We start from the raw sequence: 18,111 nt of genomic DNA, 5'->3' as shown, positions 1-18,111 counted from the left end.
ATCTGTATAACTCAGGCTCTAGTAAATAGACTTAAGTCCTAGTTATACACCTTAGGAAAATCACTTGAATTTTCTGAGTATCGGCAATTTTATCTACGGGGCAGAGATAATAATGTGCTTCTGTAAAGGCAGAGGATTGAATCAAATAACCTCTGAAGGCCCTTTCAACCTTCAAGTCTGCAATTCTATTAATTTCAGGGAGAAATTCATTCCTGATAACAACTTATGATGATGAAAGCAAACACCCTTCTACCAAATTAGACCCTAGTGTAGGGCAACAAACTGATAGAGATGAGTTAAAAAGCATATAATTCAATTAGATATCCTTTTACAGACGGAGGAACTCAGCTCCAAAAAAGTAAAATGCTTCGGTCAAGGTCAGTAGAGAGTTAGCACTGAAGCTACATCTTAAAAGCCAGTTCTTCAGAATTAACACCAATATTCCTTCCTTCCTTCCTTCCTTCCTTCCTTCCTTCCTTCCTTCCCTCTTTTCTTTCTTTCTTTTTCTTTCTTTTCTTTCTTTCTTTCTTTCTTTCTTTCTTTCTTTCTTTCTTTCTTTCTCTTTCTTTCTTTCTTTCTTTCTTTCTTTCTTTCTTTCTTTCTTTCTTTCTTTTCCTTTCCTTTCTTTTCCTTTCCTTTCCTTTCTTCCTTTCTTTCTTTCTTTCTTATTGTACTTATTTATTTGACAGAGACAGCGAGAGAGGGAACACAAGCAAGGGGAATATGAGAGGGAGAAGCAGGCTCCCCACAGAGCAGGGAGCCCGATGCGGGGCTCGATCCCAGGACCCTGGGATCATGACCTGAACCAAAGGCAGATGCTTAACGGCTGAGCCATCCAGGCGCCCCAACACCAATATTTCTTAAACATTTCCAAAAAATTGAAGAGGGAACATTTTTTGATTGATTTTATGAGGCCAGCATTACTCTGATACCAAAGCCAGACAAAGACACTACAAGAAAACTAATAGCCCTACATCCCTTATGAAAATAGATGCAAAAATCCTCAGTAAAACACTAGCAAACTGAATTCAGCAACATATTCAAAGGATTAATTTCAGGAATACAAGGGTAGTTCAACATATAAAAACCAATGAATGTAATATGTCACAATAGTAGGATGAAGGAAAAGTTAGTTATTTGAAGGAATCAACCACAAATAGATATTTACAAAAAATCTGGGAAATCTGAATACATACAGAAGCTATTAGTGAATTGCTGTTTATTTTTTAGGTGTGATAATGTTATAGAAAATATGTTGGTAAAGAGTCCCTATTTTTAAAAGATACATACTAAAATATTTATGAACAAAATGATGAGATATCTGGGATTTATGTCAAAATAACATAGTTTGGCAAGGGAAAGGATATGAAAGAAGATGAAACAAGGGGCACCTGGATGGTTCAGTCAGTTAAGCATCTGACTTTGGCTCAAGTCATGGTCTCAGGGTCCTGGGATGGAGCGCTGCATAGGCTCTCTGCTCAGCAGGGAGCCTGCTTCTCCCCACCCCCCTGTCTCTGCCTCTGCTTCTCCCCCTGCTCCTGCTTTCTCTCTCACTGCCAAATAAATCAATAAAATCTTAAAAAAAAAAAAAAGGCAGGGGCGCCTAGTGGCTCAGTCATTAAGCATCGGCCTTCCGCTCGGGGCATGATCCCAGGGTCTTGGGATCAAGCCCCGCATCAACCCCCACATCGGGCTCCCTGCTCCATTGGGAGCCTGCTTCTTCCTCTCCCACTCCCCCTGCTTGTGTTCTCTCTCTCGCTGGCTGTCTCTCTCTCTCTGTCGAATAAAAATAAAAGATTAAAATTTAAAGATTTTATTTATTCGACAGAGAGAGAGAGACAGTCAGCGAGAGAGGGAACACAGGGGGATTGGGAGAGGAAGAAGCAGGCTCTCAGTGGAGGAGCCCGATATGGGGCTCGATCCCAGGACTCTGGGATCACGCCCTGGGCCGAAGGCGGACACTCTAAACAACTGAGCCACCCAGGCGCCCCTAAAAATAAAATCTTAAAAAAAAAAAAACAAAAAAAAACAAGATTGACCATGAGTTGATAAATTCTAATATTTAAAATCTCTCACAGAAAGTGAAAAAAAAACACATTAAAAAAACTAGTCCTTTTTTTTTTTTAAGATTTTATTTATTTGTCAGAGAGAGAGTGAGCTCACAAGCAGGGGGAGCAGCAGGCAGACGGAAAAGCAGGCTCCCTGCTGAACAAGGAGCCCCATGTTGGGACTTGACCCCAAGACCCTGGAATCATGATCTGAGCTGAAGGCAGACATTTAACCAACCAAGCCAGCCAGGCGTCCCTAAAAGAACTAGTTCTATGAGTCTGTGTACTACACCAGCCTACGGCCTCTAAAGCAGTGCTTGTCAGTATCTGTAGTCAGTGCAGGACCACAAGCTGACTCTACCAGTCTGTGAGGAAGTCAGTATAAAAATTCGGGTAAACATTTAGAAACTTTTTATAGCAATCTGACCATTTTGAATCTAAGAACACATTTGGGTATTTTCTGTCCCTTTTTATTTATTTTTATTTTTTATTTTTTAAAGATTTTATTTATTTATTCGACAGAGAGAGAGAGAGACAGCCAGAGAGAGAGGGAACACAAGCAGGGGGAGTGGGAGAGGAAGAAGCAGGCTCATAGCGGAAGAGCCTGATATGGGGCTTGATCCCGCAACGCCGGGATCACGCCCTGAGCCGAAGGCAGACGCTTAACCGCTGTGCCACCCAGGCGCCCCTTTCTGTCCCTTTTTAAACTTAATTTTTCTAGTAACTCATTTACATTGTATTTTACAAAAGTACTAATTTGCAACAGATGGGGGAAAACACCCTCACCACAGACGGTTCAGCAGGGCAGTAAGGCACCGTTTTTAAAGTCAGACTGGCTTGAGCCTGATTCTCTGAACACCCACTCTTAGTCACGTGACCTTGAATAAATTAGCTTAACCTCTTTAAAACCTGTTTCTTCATCTGTATGTAATGGTAGCAGTAAAAAAACTTGCAGATTGTTTTGTAGGTATTAGACACAACATACTTAATTGCCTATAAAAAGATCATACTTCATCTTGCTAAAAAGACAAGAAAAAAATACAAGCCTAACAGTTCTATTCAATTTTACAACGTAGAAGTGTTATTAGCTATTATCACAGCAATTGATTAAATAAGAGTAAGGATGACCAAGGTTTGGTTACAAATGATCTCTTCTCTTCTCAACACACGACCTAATGGCCTGAGATAACAGAACAATGCTAGAGTATGATCCTTATGAAGAAAAAAAAGCCTTATCTGTGCGTATATATGAATACATCTACATATGCAGGGATTGGCAGAAGAACTTTAATTTTTGTTTCTAGACATTTTTGTACTTGTTTTCAATAAACATGAATCCATGTTATGTAATTTTTAAAACTACACAAAGAATGAAGGATGGAAAGAAACAAGAACTGAAAAATCTAGTCACCAATGATAACCCTATTCCAATTTTCCACCCCACCACTTAAAGGACACTGTAATTATACTTGAGATTAAAGAATGAAAGTAGCTTTACAAAAATAAGCCTCCAGAGCTGCCCCAGGTCATTAATCTTTTCTCCAAGGCCAGTTCATCATCCTAACAAACAAGCAAATTTAACAAGGCCAAGGATAAGGGCCCTAGAGCTTCCTGATCCCTAGTGCTGCTGCTTCTCTGTCCCAGCAGCAGGAGGGGGAGGCACGACCACTGTTTCCTCCAGAGTTCTTGAAAAGGCTCCCTGGGGAGGCAATCCAGACTGTCTGCAATCTCCACTTCCCAGATCATAATTACAAACACAAATATAAACTGGGGTAGGGAAAGGATATTAAGCTCTCCTAAGAAAGACTGATTTTCCAAAAATAATGGCAGTAAAAATGCTGTTTCTCTAAGACTTGAACTATTTTATATTTTAGTAGCCTGTTATAGTCCCCACCTATGCTTCAACTCAATCCAACAAATACTTACTGAGTGTCCATTTTATGTGGAGGCCTGAGGTAAGCAGCCCAGTTACAGAAAAGAGTAAGACATGGACCTTTCTCTCAAGTAGTATTTATGTGTCTATCTGTGTTTGCAATGTAACATGCCAAGGTAGTGATAACAAAGAAGAGGACATCTAAGCTGGAATTTAAAAGATAAATGGTAAGAATGGGGAGCCTGGCTGGCTCAGTCAGTAGAGCACGCGAATCTTGATCTCGGGTTGTGGGTTTGGGCCCCACGCTGGGTGCAGAGATAACTGAAAAAATAAAATTAAAAAAAAAAAATGGTAAGAAAACAGGACAAAAGGGTGTGGGGAAGAAGAGAGGACACTCAGGGAGAACAGCCAGCTGGTGTAACATATTTAAAGAACGACAAGCAGTTTTGATAGAACTGAAACACACGGAACACAAGGAGGGGATGAATTTGGGGACAGAGGCAGAAGTCAGATCATGAAGGGCCTTTTATGACAAGCATATTAGATTTTACCCTGCAGATAAAGGTGATACAGTAAAAAGTTTTACAAAGGCTGTATTTTTTTGGGTCATGAAGGCTGAATCTTCTTGAACAAGATTAATCTTCATCCATAAATTAATTTTAGGAACAGATTTATCTTTTTTCTTGAGTAAGCCAATGTAGGAACCTCAGAAGTTTTTCTGTGTGGTATAAAATAACATTTCATGGGAAAATAGCTTCTTCCATTTGGTAAAAAGTTAATTAATGGAAAGATCACCTCAATACACTGCAGTTGACCCCTCCAAGGTAACCAGAAAATTAGCATCAACGTTCTCTTAGAGGTCTGACCGTCAAACATAAAATATGGGTAAGCGTGTGCTTCTTTCCTTCCAGGCCTCAATGCTAAAACCCTAAACAAAAGGAATATCAATCTCAGATTAGTGTGTTTTGAAAAAAGTTCAGAAGAGTAAGACATGGACCATGTGAAAAGAAGTCACATCAATGCTTATCATTTTACAGACGTGACCTGGAAGCCTACCTATAAGAAAACTCTGCAACTATGCGCAAACACAAGACATAACTGGGGGCGCCTGGGTGGCTCAGACGGTTAAGTGTCTGCCTTCAGCTCAGGTCATGATCCCAGGGTCCTCGAATCAAGTCCCACATTGGGCTCCCTGCTCAGTGGGGCATCTGCTTCTCCCTCCCTCCCTCCCTCCCATGCTCTCTCTCTCGAAAATAAACAAATAAACAAAATCTTAAAAAAAAAAAAAGACAAGACATAACTGAAGATAAAGTATTTCTAAGATTGGTACAGGTAAAGGATGGATGAAAAATGAGGAGGACTCTCCTGGACTGGTGTAGTCCTGCAATGCCTATTCATCCAGGCCAAAAAATTCACATGCAGATATAACAGTGTGTGAGTTTGATAAGACAACATGCGAAACATTTTTCAGCAACTAAATTCAGCATGAAAATTCCCCAACTTAACAAAACAACTGCAAATGCAATCAATTCTGAATAATTACATATGAATTGTTCAATTTGGGGATTGCCCACAGCCTATTACTCCTTTTACCCACTGTGGGCTCCCAATCTATTCTTTCTTAATGATGCATTTTTTTTTCTTGTTCGTAAAAGCAACCACGTTTATTGGAGAAAGTTTAGAAAATGTAAGCGATAATTACAGATGAAATTAAAAATGAGGGGCGCCTGGGTGGCACAGTGGTTAAGCGTCTGCCTTCGGCTCAGGGTGTGATCCCGGCGTTCCGGGATCGAGCCCCACATCAGGCTCCTCCGCTGGAAGCCTGCTTCTTCCTCTACCACTCCCCCTGCTTGTGTTCCCTCTCTTGCTGGCTGTCTCTCTCTCTGTCGAATAAATAAATAAAATCTTAAAAAAAAAAAAAGAAATTAAAAATGAAATTAGTACACCATCTATGAAAGTCTTACCAAAAAAAAATGTCTTGAACCTGAATCTCATCAAACCTCTAGATCCCACTACCAACTTACAGGAAATACAGAGCACAAGGGGAATACGCACAGAGATGCAATCAGCAAAATCCAGTCTGTGGAACACTTTATATGTCAAACTGGTTTCTTCAACCAACAAATGACAGAGGAAAGAAGACTGAAGGGGAACCAACAGAGTAAAAGAGATGTAAAAAAACAGAATCATCAGTCACAATATATGGACTTCATTTGGATCCTAACCCAAACAAACTGTTCTGTTTTCTATTTCACTTCTTTTTTTTGGGGGGGGGGGGAGGGCAGAGAAAGAGAGAGAGAGAGGGAGAGAGAGAGAGAATCCCAAGCAGGCTCAACACAGCACAGAGCCCAACTCGGGCTCCATCCCATGACTCTGAGATCTTGATCTGAGCTGAAATTGAGTCAGGAGCTTAACTTGACTGAGCCACTCAGGTGCCCCCCAAACTATTTAAAAAAATAATAATAATAATATCTAAATCTTTCTTTTTAAAGTAAGCTCTACACCCAATGTGGGGCCTGAACTCACCAACCTGAGATCAAAAGTCATATGCTCTACCAATTGAGCCAGCCAAGTGCCCCAAAACACAAATAATATTTATGAAAAAATTGGAAATTTGAACACTGACTAGAATCATTAATTTTTTACATGTCATAATGGCACTGGTATTTTTTTGAAGTCTTTACTTTTCAGAGATTCACATTCTAAAATACTTACAGATTACATCATAAGACACCTGGGATTTGCCTCAAAACAATAAAGGAAGAGGTAAAAAAAGAACTGAGGTACAGAAGACACAAAATTGGCCACGAATTGAAGAATTTTATTTTTTATTTTTTTAGATTTTATTTATTTGACAGAGAGAGACACAGCAAGAGAGGGAACACAAGCAGGGGGAGAGGGACAAGCAGGCTTCCCACTGAGCAGGGAGTCCGATGTGATGTGGGGGCTCGATCCCAGGACCCCAGGATCACAACCAGAGCCGAAGGCAGATGCTTAACGACTGAGCCACCCAGGTGCCCTGAACTGAAGAATTGTAAAGCTGGGTACATGGTGGTACATATTATTATTCTGTCTACTTATGTACTTATGTACGTTTTAAATTTTCCCTAAGAAAACATTTTTTAAAATGGCCCTTTGGGGCAGCGGGTGGCTCGGTTGGTTGAGCAACCAACTCTTGGTTTCAGCTCAGGTCATGATCTCAGGGTGGTGGGATCAAGCCCCGCGAGTGGGGCTCTGTACTCAGGATGGAGTCTGCCTGAGATTCTCTCTTCCTTTCCCTTTGCCCCTCCCCCTGCTCTCTCAAATAATCTTAAAAAAAAATTAAAAAAAATTTTTTTAAATAAAAATGGCCCCTTATCTACATACATGCCCCCAAATGTGAGGAGATGTTATTCTCTTCATTTAAAAAAAATTCATATATAAACACTCCATGGATATATATGCCATATCTGGTTTAAAAACCTCTTTCTTCATTTAACAATACATAGGTATATTTTCCTATATCACCAGAAAAACATGAAAAACTTCTGAAATTATATCATACATATATACAATTAGTCTGTTAAATCTTTCCCTAACTGAACTAATATGTCTCTAATTTTTGATATAAAAAAGCTGAACTATGTATCACTGAGCATGTATCTCTGTCCTCATGATTAACGACTTTAAGTGGAATTACTGGGTCAAAAGGCATTGACTTTTTGTTACTGAGATACAGTATGCATACCATAAAACTCACCCTTTTAAACTAATTCAGTGTTTGTTAATATATTCACAGAGTTGTGCAACTATCACCATTATCTTAGAACATTTTCATTATCCCAAAAGGAAACCCATACCCGTTAGGAATCATTCTCCATTTCCCCCCAGTCCCTGAAAAGATACTTTTTTTTAAGGGGGGGGGCAGAGAGGGAGAATTCCAAGCAGGCTCCACACCCAGCACGGATCCCAACATGGGGCTGGATCATATGGCCCTGAGATTATGATCAGAACCGAAATCAAGAGTGGTGGCTTAACTGACTGAGCCACTCAGGTGCCCCAAGATACTAACTTTTTAAGTGTCTTAATACATGTTGCCTAATTAACTTTCCAGAAAGATTGTGCAGCTTATGTTGCTAACAACCATATGCCAGTTTTTACATATTTTCCCCAGTATTAAATACTACCATTTTAAAAAACCTAATAGGGGCACCTGGGTGGCTCAGTCAGTTAAGCATCTCCCTTTGGCTCAAGTCATGATCTCAGGGTCCTTTGGCTCAAGTCATGATCTCGGGCTCCCTGCTCAGTGGGGAGCCTGCTTCTCCCTTTCCCACTCCCCCTGCTTGTGCTTCCTCTCCCTCCATGACAATAAATAAATCTTTAAAAAAATTTTTTTCGGGGCGCCTGGGTGGCTCAGCTGTTAAGTGTCTACCTTCAGCTCAGGTCATGATCCCAGGATCCTGGGATCGAGCCCCGCATCAGGCTCCCTGCTCCGCGGGGAGCCTGCTTCTCCCTCTCACATTCCCCTTGCTTGTGTTCCCTCTCTCACCGTCTCTCTCTGTCAAATAAATAAATAAAATCTTTAAAAAAAAAATAAAAATAAAAAGACCTAATAAGCAGAAATTAGTAACTCATTTCATTTACATTCAAAATTTTTACTACTAATGAGAGTGAAATGTTATCTATCCATCAATTCATTATTTTCTGCTTTTTCCCCCTGTCCTTTTGTAAACTTTCCATCCCCTTAATTAGGGGTTAAAATCCAATTATCCATCTAAATAAAATATTCCTTGAAAAACCCGATTTCCAGAAAAATCACGAGAAAGTCCAAAACTACACAATTTTGAGGTTAACTATACCATGGATCCTCTTTACTAGTAAAGGTAAATTAGAGTTTACTATTATAAAGTTTATGCTATAATCATAAGCAAAATAAAGAGCACATGTCTATCTTCAATCAAAGAAGATACTATTTCTGGGTTCCTTTGTTATTACAGAGTAAGCCTGTCTCGCTGGCACTTCAGAACAAAGCCTCCCATCCTATAGGGACAAAAAGCCCATTATTGTGCAGCACTTGTGGCCGTCTGGTTAATGAGCCAGTCACTGGTAAATGAGAATGAAAAAAATTAACCCAACCCACATAATGTAGTGATCGTTGTTGCTTACACAAAACCAGAAACGAAACCAGCTAGCTGCTAAACACCTACCTTATGTTAATGGACAGAAAGCACCCAACCTTACAATTAGGATAGATAAAAACTGATGGCAAAAGGGAGGCAAAAAAAAAAAAAAAAAAGTAAGCCAAGGCATCCTTGGGAGTCTCCCTGGGTACCAAAAGCAGCAAGACTAGCATTAGAAACGTGCTCAATACACTGCAACTGCAAGTGGATGTGCAAATTTTTCTCACAGAATATCTCTACTTAAATGGGCCCTGCCTTCCATTTCCTGTTCCTATTGTTTTTCTCTCATATTCCAACCTTTTAAATCAGAACTCCTGTACCTTTAATCACTTCTCAGTCATTTTTTTATTTGGGGGGTCTTGGGGGAAGAGGGAACATCTGTATTTTTTTAACCGTGGAAACAATAGATTCCATAATATCCTCTAGAATATAGGATGGTTAATTCTGACAAGTGACTGTCAAAGCAGGTCTCAACAGGGATTCAGCTTGTGATTGCTCTAAAGCAATATCCCTAATTTAAGGACTGTCTAAAATCCTAGAATGTTAAAAACTGGAAAGGAGCTCCAGAGTCATCTAGCCCTCCTTGAATCATGTGCTGCTCTTCACAGAAGGGCGAGGGCTTAGGATGCACACACATCTCCAGGGCTCCTTGGTGCTCCCCTGATCTGCTAGGTCGGAGTTAAACCAGCAGGTAACTCCAACCTGTTCTTTTCTGAACCTGTGAGGATACACTCTCCCTGACTCAGATATTGTTCCCCCAAAGCACTCATTTCCAGGTGGGGTTGAGGCTAATGAGAACACTAGCTACTGGAAAGGAAGGGCTGACATTTCTGTTATTATCCTAGAGATAATAACATATCAGTGACCAGAAGCAATACAGACTGGGCGATTTCTGACATAATAGCTATAATTGCTCTGGAAACTGAAGAAGAAGAAAAAAGAACAAAAGCCCTGAAATACTATAGAGCAAGACTATACATGTCTCTCTTCTGCGTTGTTGTTTTTGTTTATTAAGATGTAAGAGGGCATACTCACAGGCACAGAAAAACCTTGACTGAGAGAATACGTATCACTGAAAGTTAAGAACTACCTACCTGAACTCTGGTGATTTTTTTGTACTCCTATTCAATCCTCTAATACCTCAAAATGTATAAAACATCTCAGTTAATGATGTATTATTATTCAAAACAAGTAAGGAAAAAATTGTTCAGATTTAATTTCTCTCTGACCTGAGCCAATGATCCTCATACATTTTCTAAACATTTATAAAGTCCGAGAACTAAACAGATACTCTTCGACATTCCTAACCGAAATGTCAACACACATATAATACGATGCTACCAGAATGTTGTCTAGTCTTCATTTTGAACCTCAACCTGCCTCCCGAGGAAGCTCATTTCCTCAAACAACAACCCTGTGCACTGCCATACCAAACTACCTTAGCTGTCCCTCTGCAGCCTTCCCGGGTATGAGTCCTCTCTCCAGACAGTGCAAGAGTCTCAAGAGCCAGCCCTGCATTTTGCTGTAGCTCTTCACCTTCAGAAGGCTGGGAATGTAACAAGTAACCACGTTCTGGATACACACAGTAGGCAAGTACCAGGAAATGCCAGAGATGAAGACCAATCACAAGGCTTTCAGAGACCAAGAGTAAGAAAAGGGGAGCTGAGTGAGATTCTAAGCATAGCATATTAGGAAACTTCAGCACACCCTGTTGAGGGCCAGCAAATTCAAGCTAAGTGCAACATTTAAAGATGTGCCTCCGTAGGCGCAGCTCATGTTCAGACCTCAAATCCACACTCTTCTTCAGAAGTGTCTCAGGCAAGAGGCATTATGACAAGTCCCCTCAGAAACACCACCATACATGCTACTGATTCATTTCTATTAACGCACCCTTGGTTTCATTATTCATTTAAATCCTGATGAAGTTTTTCTATAACAGCCAATCGCACTTTGATCCCGACTGGTTTACGGAGGACCAGTTTTCTCCCTAGAAGTACAATCTCAATGTAGGTAAAAAAACGAAGTTTTGCCTGGATGGTCTGGGGTTAGGAAGGGAAAGGAAGAGAGCATCATTTCGGAAAACGCTCCTGACTGAGGGGCGACAGTTAAAGGTCTCCGACAGAGAGGAACAAGACAGGAAGCAGGTACCTGAGGATCCAAGAAGCACTACCAAGAAGGAATGAAGAACGCTGTAGGAAAACTTTATCCCCAAGTTTGCTAAAGTCGGTGGAAGCGACTAATGCCAGAGCCTGCTGCGACACCTTTACCCTGAGTCTTCTCCAAACCGGGAAGAGTAATAGCTGACCGTGTGTCTTCCTGTCAGTGAATGTGAAATTGCTTCGCTCCAGTTCACTGAAAATCTTTCAGACAAAAGACTGGTTTTAAAACCAAGAACTTTCGGAGAAAAAGTATTTTTAGCAAAAACAAATTTTCTTTGGAAATACATATTTTGTTCCATTTCAGATTTATTCAGAATAAGGTTGATTTCATTCAGCTGTAGAACCCCCTCTATACTCATTCAGTTCCCTTGGAATCTGGTGGATAATCCTTTCCTAGTTATGAATAATCCCGAAGCATGCTCGGCAGATCGTAGGAAGACCTATGTCCACCTTAGGTCATGCCAACTGAGAAGCAGCAGTTCCATTTTCACAAAGCATGACACACAGCCTCTTAAAGCATATTTATAGTCTCATTTTTCCAGCTGAGGAAGACACACACGCTTTTAGGCATCCTCAATTTCCCTGCCTATAAACCGTGCCTAAGGTTGGATCTCTAATTCCTTGGAACAGGGAGGAGCTGCAATCGTAAACGGCTTTGAAACGGGTGAAATCTCACTATCACTATTTCATAACTGTTCTTCAAAAGCTTATAATTTTCTTTCAAGTTGCAGCTCTGGAGGCTCTCATCGACGCTCAGACTTCCCAAACTTCCTTGAGCAGTAGAAAGGATACCTCACGTGCTAACCGCAGATCACCCAAGCTTGTTTTCTTATCCCACCTACGGATACCTTTGCACATCTCAAGCCTCACACATCTACCCCAGTAACAACTGCTAACATCAGAGCTCGGGGGATGGTCTTCAAACTACATTTGAGCAAACAAGACACGGGAAGTTGATGGCCTTAAGTGACACAGCTTTCGCTAACCAAAATGAGGCGCCCTCGCTCACTGCGAGCGGCTCAAGATGTTACCAGAAGCTCCCGCCATCTGTACGGGTTGAGGCTGCAGGAGCAGGTAAAGCGAGGACGATAACTGGAAGGCCTAGGGGAGAACTGCGGTGCCAAAGCCTGCAGGCGGGATGGAGTGGAAGGAGGTGAGGCAAAATTAGGCAGGTACTGAAGGAGCCAATGCAGCGAAGAGAACAGGGGAGGCGAGAGGTAGAGCCCTAGAAAAACCTGACGAATTCGCGCCTGGGGAGGTTTCTGAGGGTCCAGTTCTCTCACCAGAAAGCCGCGTTCAGCCCCAGGCACCACAGGGCGCTCCTGGCTGGCCGCTCCCACACCAGGGCTGCCTGCACCCGGCTCAGCAGAGGCTCGTAAGGCCCCAGCACCTCCACCAGGGCTCGCTGCGCCGCCTCAACCTGCTGGTCTCGCTCCCAGGAGCCTGACATAGCGCGGCGGCCCCTGAAACTCGGCCCTGAAGATGGGCCTGGGGCCGCGGCCGCCCCCTCTGCCTCCGCCATCTCCCCCCCGGCAGCCACAACATCCGGGGCCGCGGCCCGACGGTCACAATAAACACCAACTGCGCAGATGCGCGAATCGGCGGGGGAGGCCGCGTCCATCCACAGTGCGCCTGCGCGCAGGCCCCAGCTTGCGTCTCTCCTGAGGAGGAAACACTACGCCAAAGTACGTCCCCCGCGCCCAGGCGCAGAGCCCGACCCGGAGCTGCGCACGCGCAGTCTGCTTGACTGAAGCCAAAGGAATAAGGACCCGCCATCGCCAGAACTCAGTTCTCATTGGAGCGGAGAAAGTTCGTGGGAGGAGCAGGTTGTTTGGCGCCTGCGTCGTGTGGCTAGCGGCTAGCGAGCCGTGGCTTGGCTGGCGGGAGCGGCTGCAACGCCGGTACCTGAGGAGCGATGCCGAGGGAAATCATCACCCTACAGTTGGGCCAGTGCGGCAATCAGAGTGAGCGAACCTCCGGCCCCTCCACTAGTCAGGTTCCTTAGATTCTGTGGGATCTCGCTGTGTGATCCTGGACTCCATCTGCCCTTCCCAGAATCGTAGTTTTCCGAAGGCGGGACATGCCTGACCCAGTGTCCAGTTGCCCAGCCTTGAGGGGCCCTCCCCTCCCAGTCGCTGGCATACGGCCCTTTCCTCTGACATGGGAGACTCCCGAGGCTTGACTTCCTATATTCGGACCTAGTCCCACAGCTCCTAATTGGAATCTGCCCAGACCCAGATATCCTCTTTCTCCCCCGTCCGTCCCCCCTCCCCCAGTTGGGTTCGAGTTCTGGAAACAGCTGTGCGCCGAGCATGGTATCAGCCCCGAGGGCATCGTGGAGGAGTTCGCCACCGAGGGCACTGACCGCAAGGACGTCTTTTTCTACCAGGTGCCCCCAGCGACTTGGCCAGGCGGGCTGAGGGAAGGGCAGGGGCCTGCTACCGGGAAACCTGCTGGGCAGAGGAGCCAGGGCGGCTGGCTTGAGGACGGAGGGCAGGCAGGAGCCAGAGTTGGGAGGATGGAGGACTGGGCCTTAGCTGATTGGGCCCCTCTGCTGGACTCCCCTTGACAGGCCGACGATGAGCACTACATCCCCAGGGCGGTGCTGCTGGACCTGGAGCCGCGGGTGATCCACTCCATCCTCAACTCCCCCTATGCCAAGCTCTACAACCCAGAGAACATCTACCTGTCGGAGCATGGAGGAGGAGCTGGCAACAACTGGGCCAGTGGATTCTCGCAGGTCGTTTGCTATTCCCTGGCAGGACCCACAACTCCCTCCTGGTGTGAGGACAGGTGGTATGACTTGCCAGAGGGAGAAGAAACCAGATCAAGGATGTATGAGTAGTGCAGAGAGAGAGATGGCTGAGGAGAGTTCTTTTCTCTAAGTCAACTACGTAATATGGTTAAGACTGCACTTGCTAGTGCTGTGTGCCAGGCTGTACTAAGTGCGTTACATGTAACTTATTTAAAGGTCCCCAACAGCCGTAGAGGCAGGTATCATAGGTTCACGGACTCTTAACTGCTTTTCCAGATTCCAAAAAGCTCTGAAACCAGAAGATGCTTTATAACTTATGTAGTAGCAAAACCGAATCTTGGGTGCCTGGCTGGCTCATTCAGTAGAGGAAGGGACTCTTGATCTCCGGGTTGTGAGTTCGAGCCCCATGTTGGGTGTAGAGATTATTTAAAAATAAAATCTTTAAAAAAACAAAACAAGTCTCAGTGGAGACTGGCTATTTTATAGTTTCTGTCCAACTTGTCGTTACTCATATGTTTCATTGCACAAATATTAATACGTTTGATTAACATACATCAGACACCCAGCTGGCGTTTTACTTAACATACATCATATGTACCATAGTACCTTACTAGAACAGGAAATATTTGAATCCCAAAACATACCTGACCTCAAGAATTTTAAATAAGGGACTGAGGAGTTGTATTATTACCTTCATTATACAGATGAGGAAACTGAGTAATCTGCCCAGAGTCACTTGGTTAAATAAAACTAGAGCTAGGGGCGCCTGGGTAGCGCAGTCGTTGAGCGTCTGCCTTCGGCTCGGGGCGTGATCCCGGCGTTCTGGGATCGAGCCCCACGTCGGGCTCCTCTGCTGGGAGCCTGTTTCTTCCTCTCCCACTCCCCCTGCTTGTGTTCCCTCTCTCGCTGGCTGTCTGTCTCTGTCAAATAAATAAAAAAAATCTTTAAAAAAAAAAAAAAAAAACTAGAGCTAATACATGACCCCAGGTAGTGTGGATGTAGTGTCTGCTCATAATGTCTGCTTTACTGCCTCTCAGTGCAAATAAAAAGCAGGGCCACTGTGCGCCAAAAAAGGCCTTTTATGTTCTATAAGGAGAATTCAGGGTGGCTGTTCTGAGGTCAGAGTCCTTGTCCCATGGTCCTGTTCCACTCTGACACTCCCTGTGTCTGTACAGGGAGAGAAGATCCATGAGGACATTTTCGACATCATAGACCGGGAGGCAGACGGCAGTGACAGTCTAGAGGTGAGTGTCTTAGGAATGCTGATGGGAGCTCTCATAGGGAAGGCTTGACAACACCCTTTAGAAGCCACCTGTTAGATATAAAACCTACCCATGTGCCCTTTGCACACTGGACAAGCCACTGGGCTTTGCTGGACACAAGGCAGAGTCTCCTGAGCTGTATTGTGTGGAGGACGGAAGTGGAGGAGGGGGCTCGGGAAAATAGGAGTCCAAGAAGTTGTACGTTGGGTCCAGTTTGCAATGCAATACCTAGGCACTGACTGCCCCTTCCCCATGCAGGGCTTTGTGCTATGTCACTCCATCGCTGGGGGGACAGGCTCTGGCCTGGGCTCCTACCTCTTAGAACGGCTGAATGACAGGTAAGTGTGTGTTTCATGGGGCTGGAGGACTTAGTTTCCCAAGTAACTGGGAGGCCTTCCAGATACGCCTTCTTATTTGCTAGAACAGTGAAAGAGCCCTTCTATTTGCTCCTGTAGTTAGGAAAGGGAAGTTACAATAGCCAAGAACCTGATCACATTCTGGGCGGTTGGATCTGGAGCCTAGCATCTAGGCCCTAGATGAAGAGATGAAGGTTCAAGGAGTAGGACTGGTTTAGAGTTAGAACCCTAGGTCCTAAGATGTGTCTCCGCCATTCCTCCTCTGGGGTTGCAGACTTCCAAAAGTCAAATCTCCCTTCTCTACTGATTCTGTGTCCCACCCCAATTTCCCCATCTAGATTCAGCTGCTCTCTGACTGTCACGAGCCCCATGTTTGCCAAGCCTCCAGTCTCTTACCCTGACCCTCTTCTCTTAACCCCGTCAGGTACCCCAAGAAGCTGGTGCAGACGTACTCAGTGTTTCCCAACCAGGACGAGATGAGCGATGTGGTGGTCCAGCCCTACAACTCACTGCTCACACTCAAGAGGCTGACCCAGAACGCAGACTGTGTGGTGTGTCCTGGGTTCTGCCATTCTCCACTCGCAGCACCCCTGTCTTCTTTCATCATTTTCCTGCACTTAAAAAGTCCATTTTGAGCCCTTCTGTTCCTCAGTCCTCTGCCAGTGCCTTTTGGATGGGTCTTTTTGGTCATGAAGCACCAAGGAAATTATGCTTCAGAACCCAGGGTCAGGCAGAGCTCCTGTTCTTTTTGTCCCCATAAATTTGTCACCTTCTTCTGTCCCCCCCAGGTGGTGCTGGACAACACAGCCCTGAACCGGATTGCCACAGACCGCCTGCACATCCAGAACCCGTCCTTCTCCCAGATCAACCAGCTGGTGAGCCCCCACTCCTGGACTCTCTGGGCTGGAAACCCCACCCCTCCCTGGGGCCAAGGCCCATGACACGGTGCTCCTGTCCCCAGGTGTCCACCATCATGTCAGCCAGCACCACCACCCTGCGCTATCCCGGCTACATGAACAACGACCTCATCGGCCTCATCGCCTCGCTCATTCCCACCCCTCGACTCCACTTCCTTATGACGGGCTACACCCCGCTCACCACAGATCAGTCGGTAGGAGCAGCCCCAGCAGGCCCTGCCCTAGCCTTTCTCTCCTCCTGCTGCCCCAGGAGCTGCCCTTTGCGGCCCCCAGAGGCTCTGTGCTCAGGGACTGACACAGACTGTGCGACTCCGCGCCGCCCTGGTCTCCTCTCTCCTCTGCCTCTGGCTCCCCGCAGGGCCTTGGCTCTGGGGGCCTGCTGACACTCCTGCACAGGGGTAGGACCTTGCTGAGCGGAGGAGGGCCGAGGTTCCTGGTCCCACAGCAGAGGCTCAGTGTAGACCTGAATCTCGAGACACCGCCCCAAGAGACCACACTGGCCCGAGTTCAGAGTCTGATAGGGCTCAGGCATCAGACTGTGCCCTGAGTGCCAGCCTGGGCCCTGTGGCCCGCTGTCCCCTCAGGTGGCCAGCGTGAGGAAGACCACGGTCCTGGACGTCATGAGGCGGCTGCTGCAGCCCAAGAACGTGATGGTGTCCACAGGCCGGGACCGCCAGACCAACCACTGCTACATCGCCATCCTCAACATCATCCAGGGGGAGGTGGACCCCACCCAGGTAGGTGAGGCCCCTTCGTGCCACCCCCGGAACCCACAGGGGTAGAGGAGAGGCTACCACCACCACTGTTGGGTGCACCCCTCCCCCCAGGTCCACAAGAGTCTGCAGAGGATCCGTGAACGGAAGCTGGCCAACTTCATCCCCTGGGGCCCTGCCAGCATCCAGGTGGCCCTGTCGAGGAAGTCTCCCTACCTGCCTTCAGCGCACAGGGTCAGTGGGCTCATGATGGCCAACCACACCAGCATCTCCTCGGTGAGGCTCACTGTTTGCACCTGTCCTCCCATACTTCCTTCCCTGGTTGGGCCTCACCTCTCCGCATCCCTGCTGCCCCTGCTTCTGAATCTCCTAATGTGTGGAATGCGCACACTTGGTTCCCCTGTTCTCTGGGCCATACTGCTGCTCCGAGTTCTTTGTGACCCCTGCTTTCTGCACACACCAAGCTCTTCGAGCGGACCTGTCGCCAGTACGACAAGCTGCGGAAGCGGGAGGCCTTCCTGGAGCAGTTCCGCAAGGAGGACATCTTCAAGGAGAACTTCGATGAGCTGGACACGTCCAGGGAGGTTGTGCAGCAGCTCATCGACGAGTACCACGCAGCCACGCGGCCAGACTACATCTCCTGGGGCGCCCAGGAGCAGTGAGGACCCCAGGACGGGGACCTCATCTGCCTTACCGGTTGGCCCAGGCCCTGCCTGACTGACCACCCCCTCAGAGAACCGGTCAGGGACCTCACATATCTCTTCCTCATAAATACACACATGTACATGTACTCTGTATTGGCCTGGGGGTAGGCTTATGTCTCCTCTTATGAGACTATTTATGTTTAATAAAGCACTGGACATAATAAA

At 45.7% G+C, this 18,111-nt stretch overlaps 2 protein-coding genes across 3 annotated transcripts in view; one reads left to right on the top strand and one right to left on the bottom strand.

Moving 5' to 3' along the window:
• Positions 1–12,928, bottom strand: part of RETREG3 (reticulophagy regulator family member 3) — a 22,117-nt gene extending 9,189 nt beyond the window's left edge. The window contains exon 1 of the mRNA XM_026512781.4: positions 12,523–12,928. Coding sequence (XP_026368566.2) covers positions 12,523–12,860 — 338 coding nt within the window. The 5' untranslated portion in view covers positions 12,861–12,928. The remainder of the gene's footprint in view (positions 1–12,522) is intronic.
• Positions 12,881–18,111, top strand: LOC113265411 (tubulin gamma-1 chain). 2 transcript variants are annotated; one of them, XM_026512780.4, is made up of 11 exons: positions 12,881–13,203; positions 13,516–13,628; positions 13,812–13,979; positions 15,170–15,238; positions 15,515–15,594; positions 16,037–16,163; positions 16,401–16,487; positions 16,574–16,723; positions 17,114–17,266; positions 17,357–17,518; positions 17,707–18,111. In XM_026512780.4, the coding sequence occupies exons 1-11, from the start codon at positions 13,155–13,157 to the stop codon at positions 17,902–17,904; spliced, it is 1,356 nt and encodes a 451-aa protein (XP_026368565.1). In that variant the 5' UTR covers positions 12,881–13,154; the 3' UTR covers positions 17,905–18,111. The 2 variants fall into 2 exon arrangements, with proteins under 2 accessions (XP_026368565.1, XP_057173891.1); XM_057317908.1 differs by having other exon boundaries at positions 13,057–13,203; positions 17,357–18,111.

Source organism: Ursus arctos, unplaced genomic scaffold (assembly GCF_023065955.2).
Source record: "Ursus arctos isolate Adak ecotype North America unplaced genomic scaffold, UrsArc2.0 scaffold_24, whole genome shotgun sequence".
Lineage (NCBI taxonomy): Eukaryota > Metazoa > Chordata > Mammalia > Carnivora > Ursidae > Ursus > Ursus arctos.
Note: the sequence above shows the minus strand (reverse complement) of the source record. Positions and strands in the feature narration are given on the sequence as shown.

Coding starts and splice junctions, on each gene's coding strand:
- LOC113265411 (XM_057317908.1), top strand. CDS start 13,155: ATGCCGAGGGAAATCATCACCCTACAGTTGGGCCAGTGCGGCAATCAG. Junction 13,629..13,811: donor AGGACGTCTTTTTCTACCAG/GTGCCCCCAGCG, acceptor TCCCCTTGACAG/GCCGACGATGAGCACTACAT. Junction 16,488..16,573: donor TCTCCCAGATCAACCAGCTG/GTGAGCCCCCAC, acceptor TCCTGTCCCCAG/GTGTCCACCATCATGTCAGC.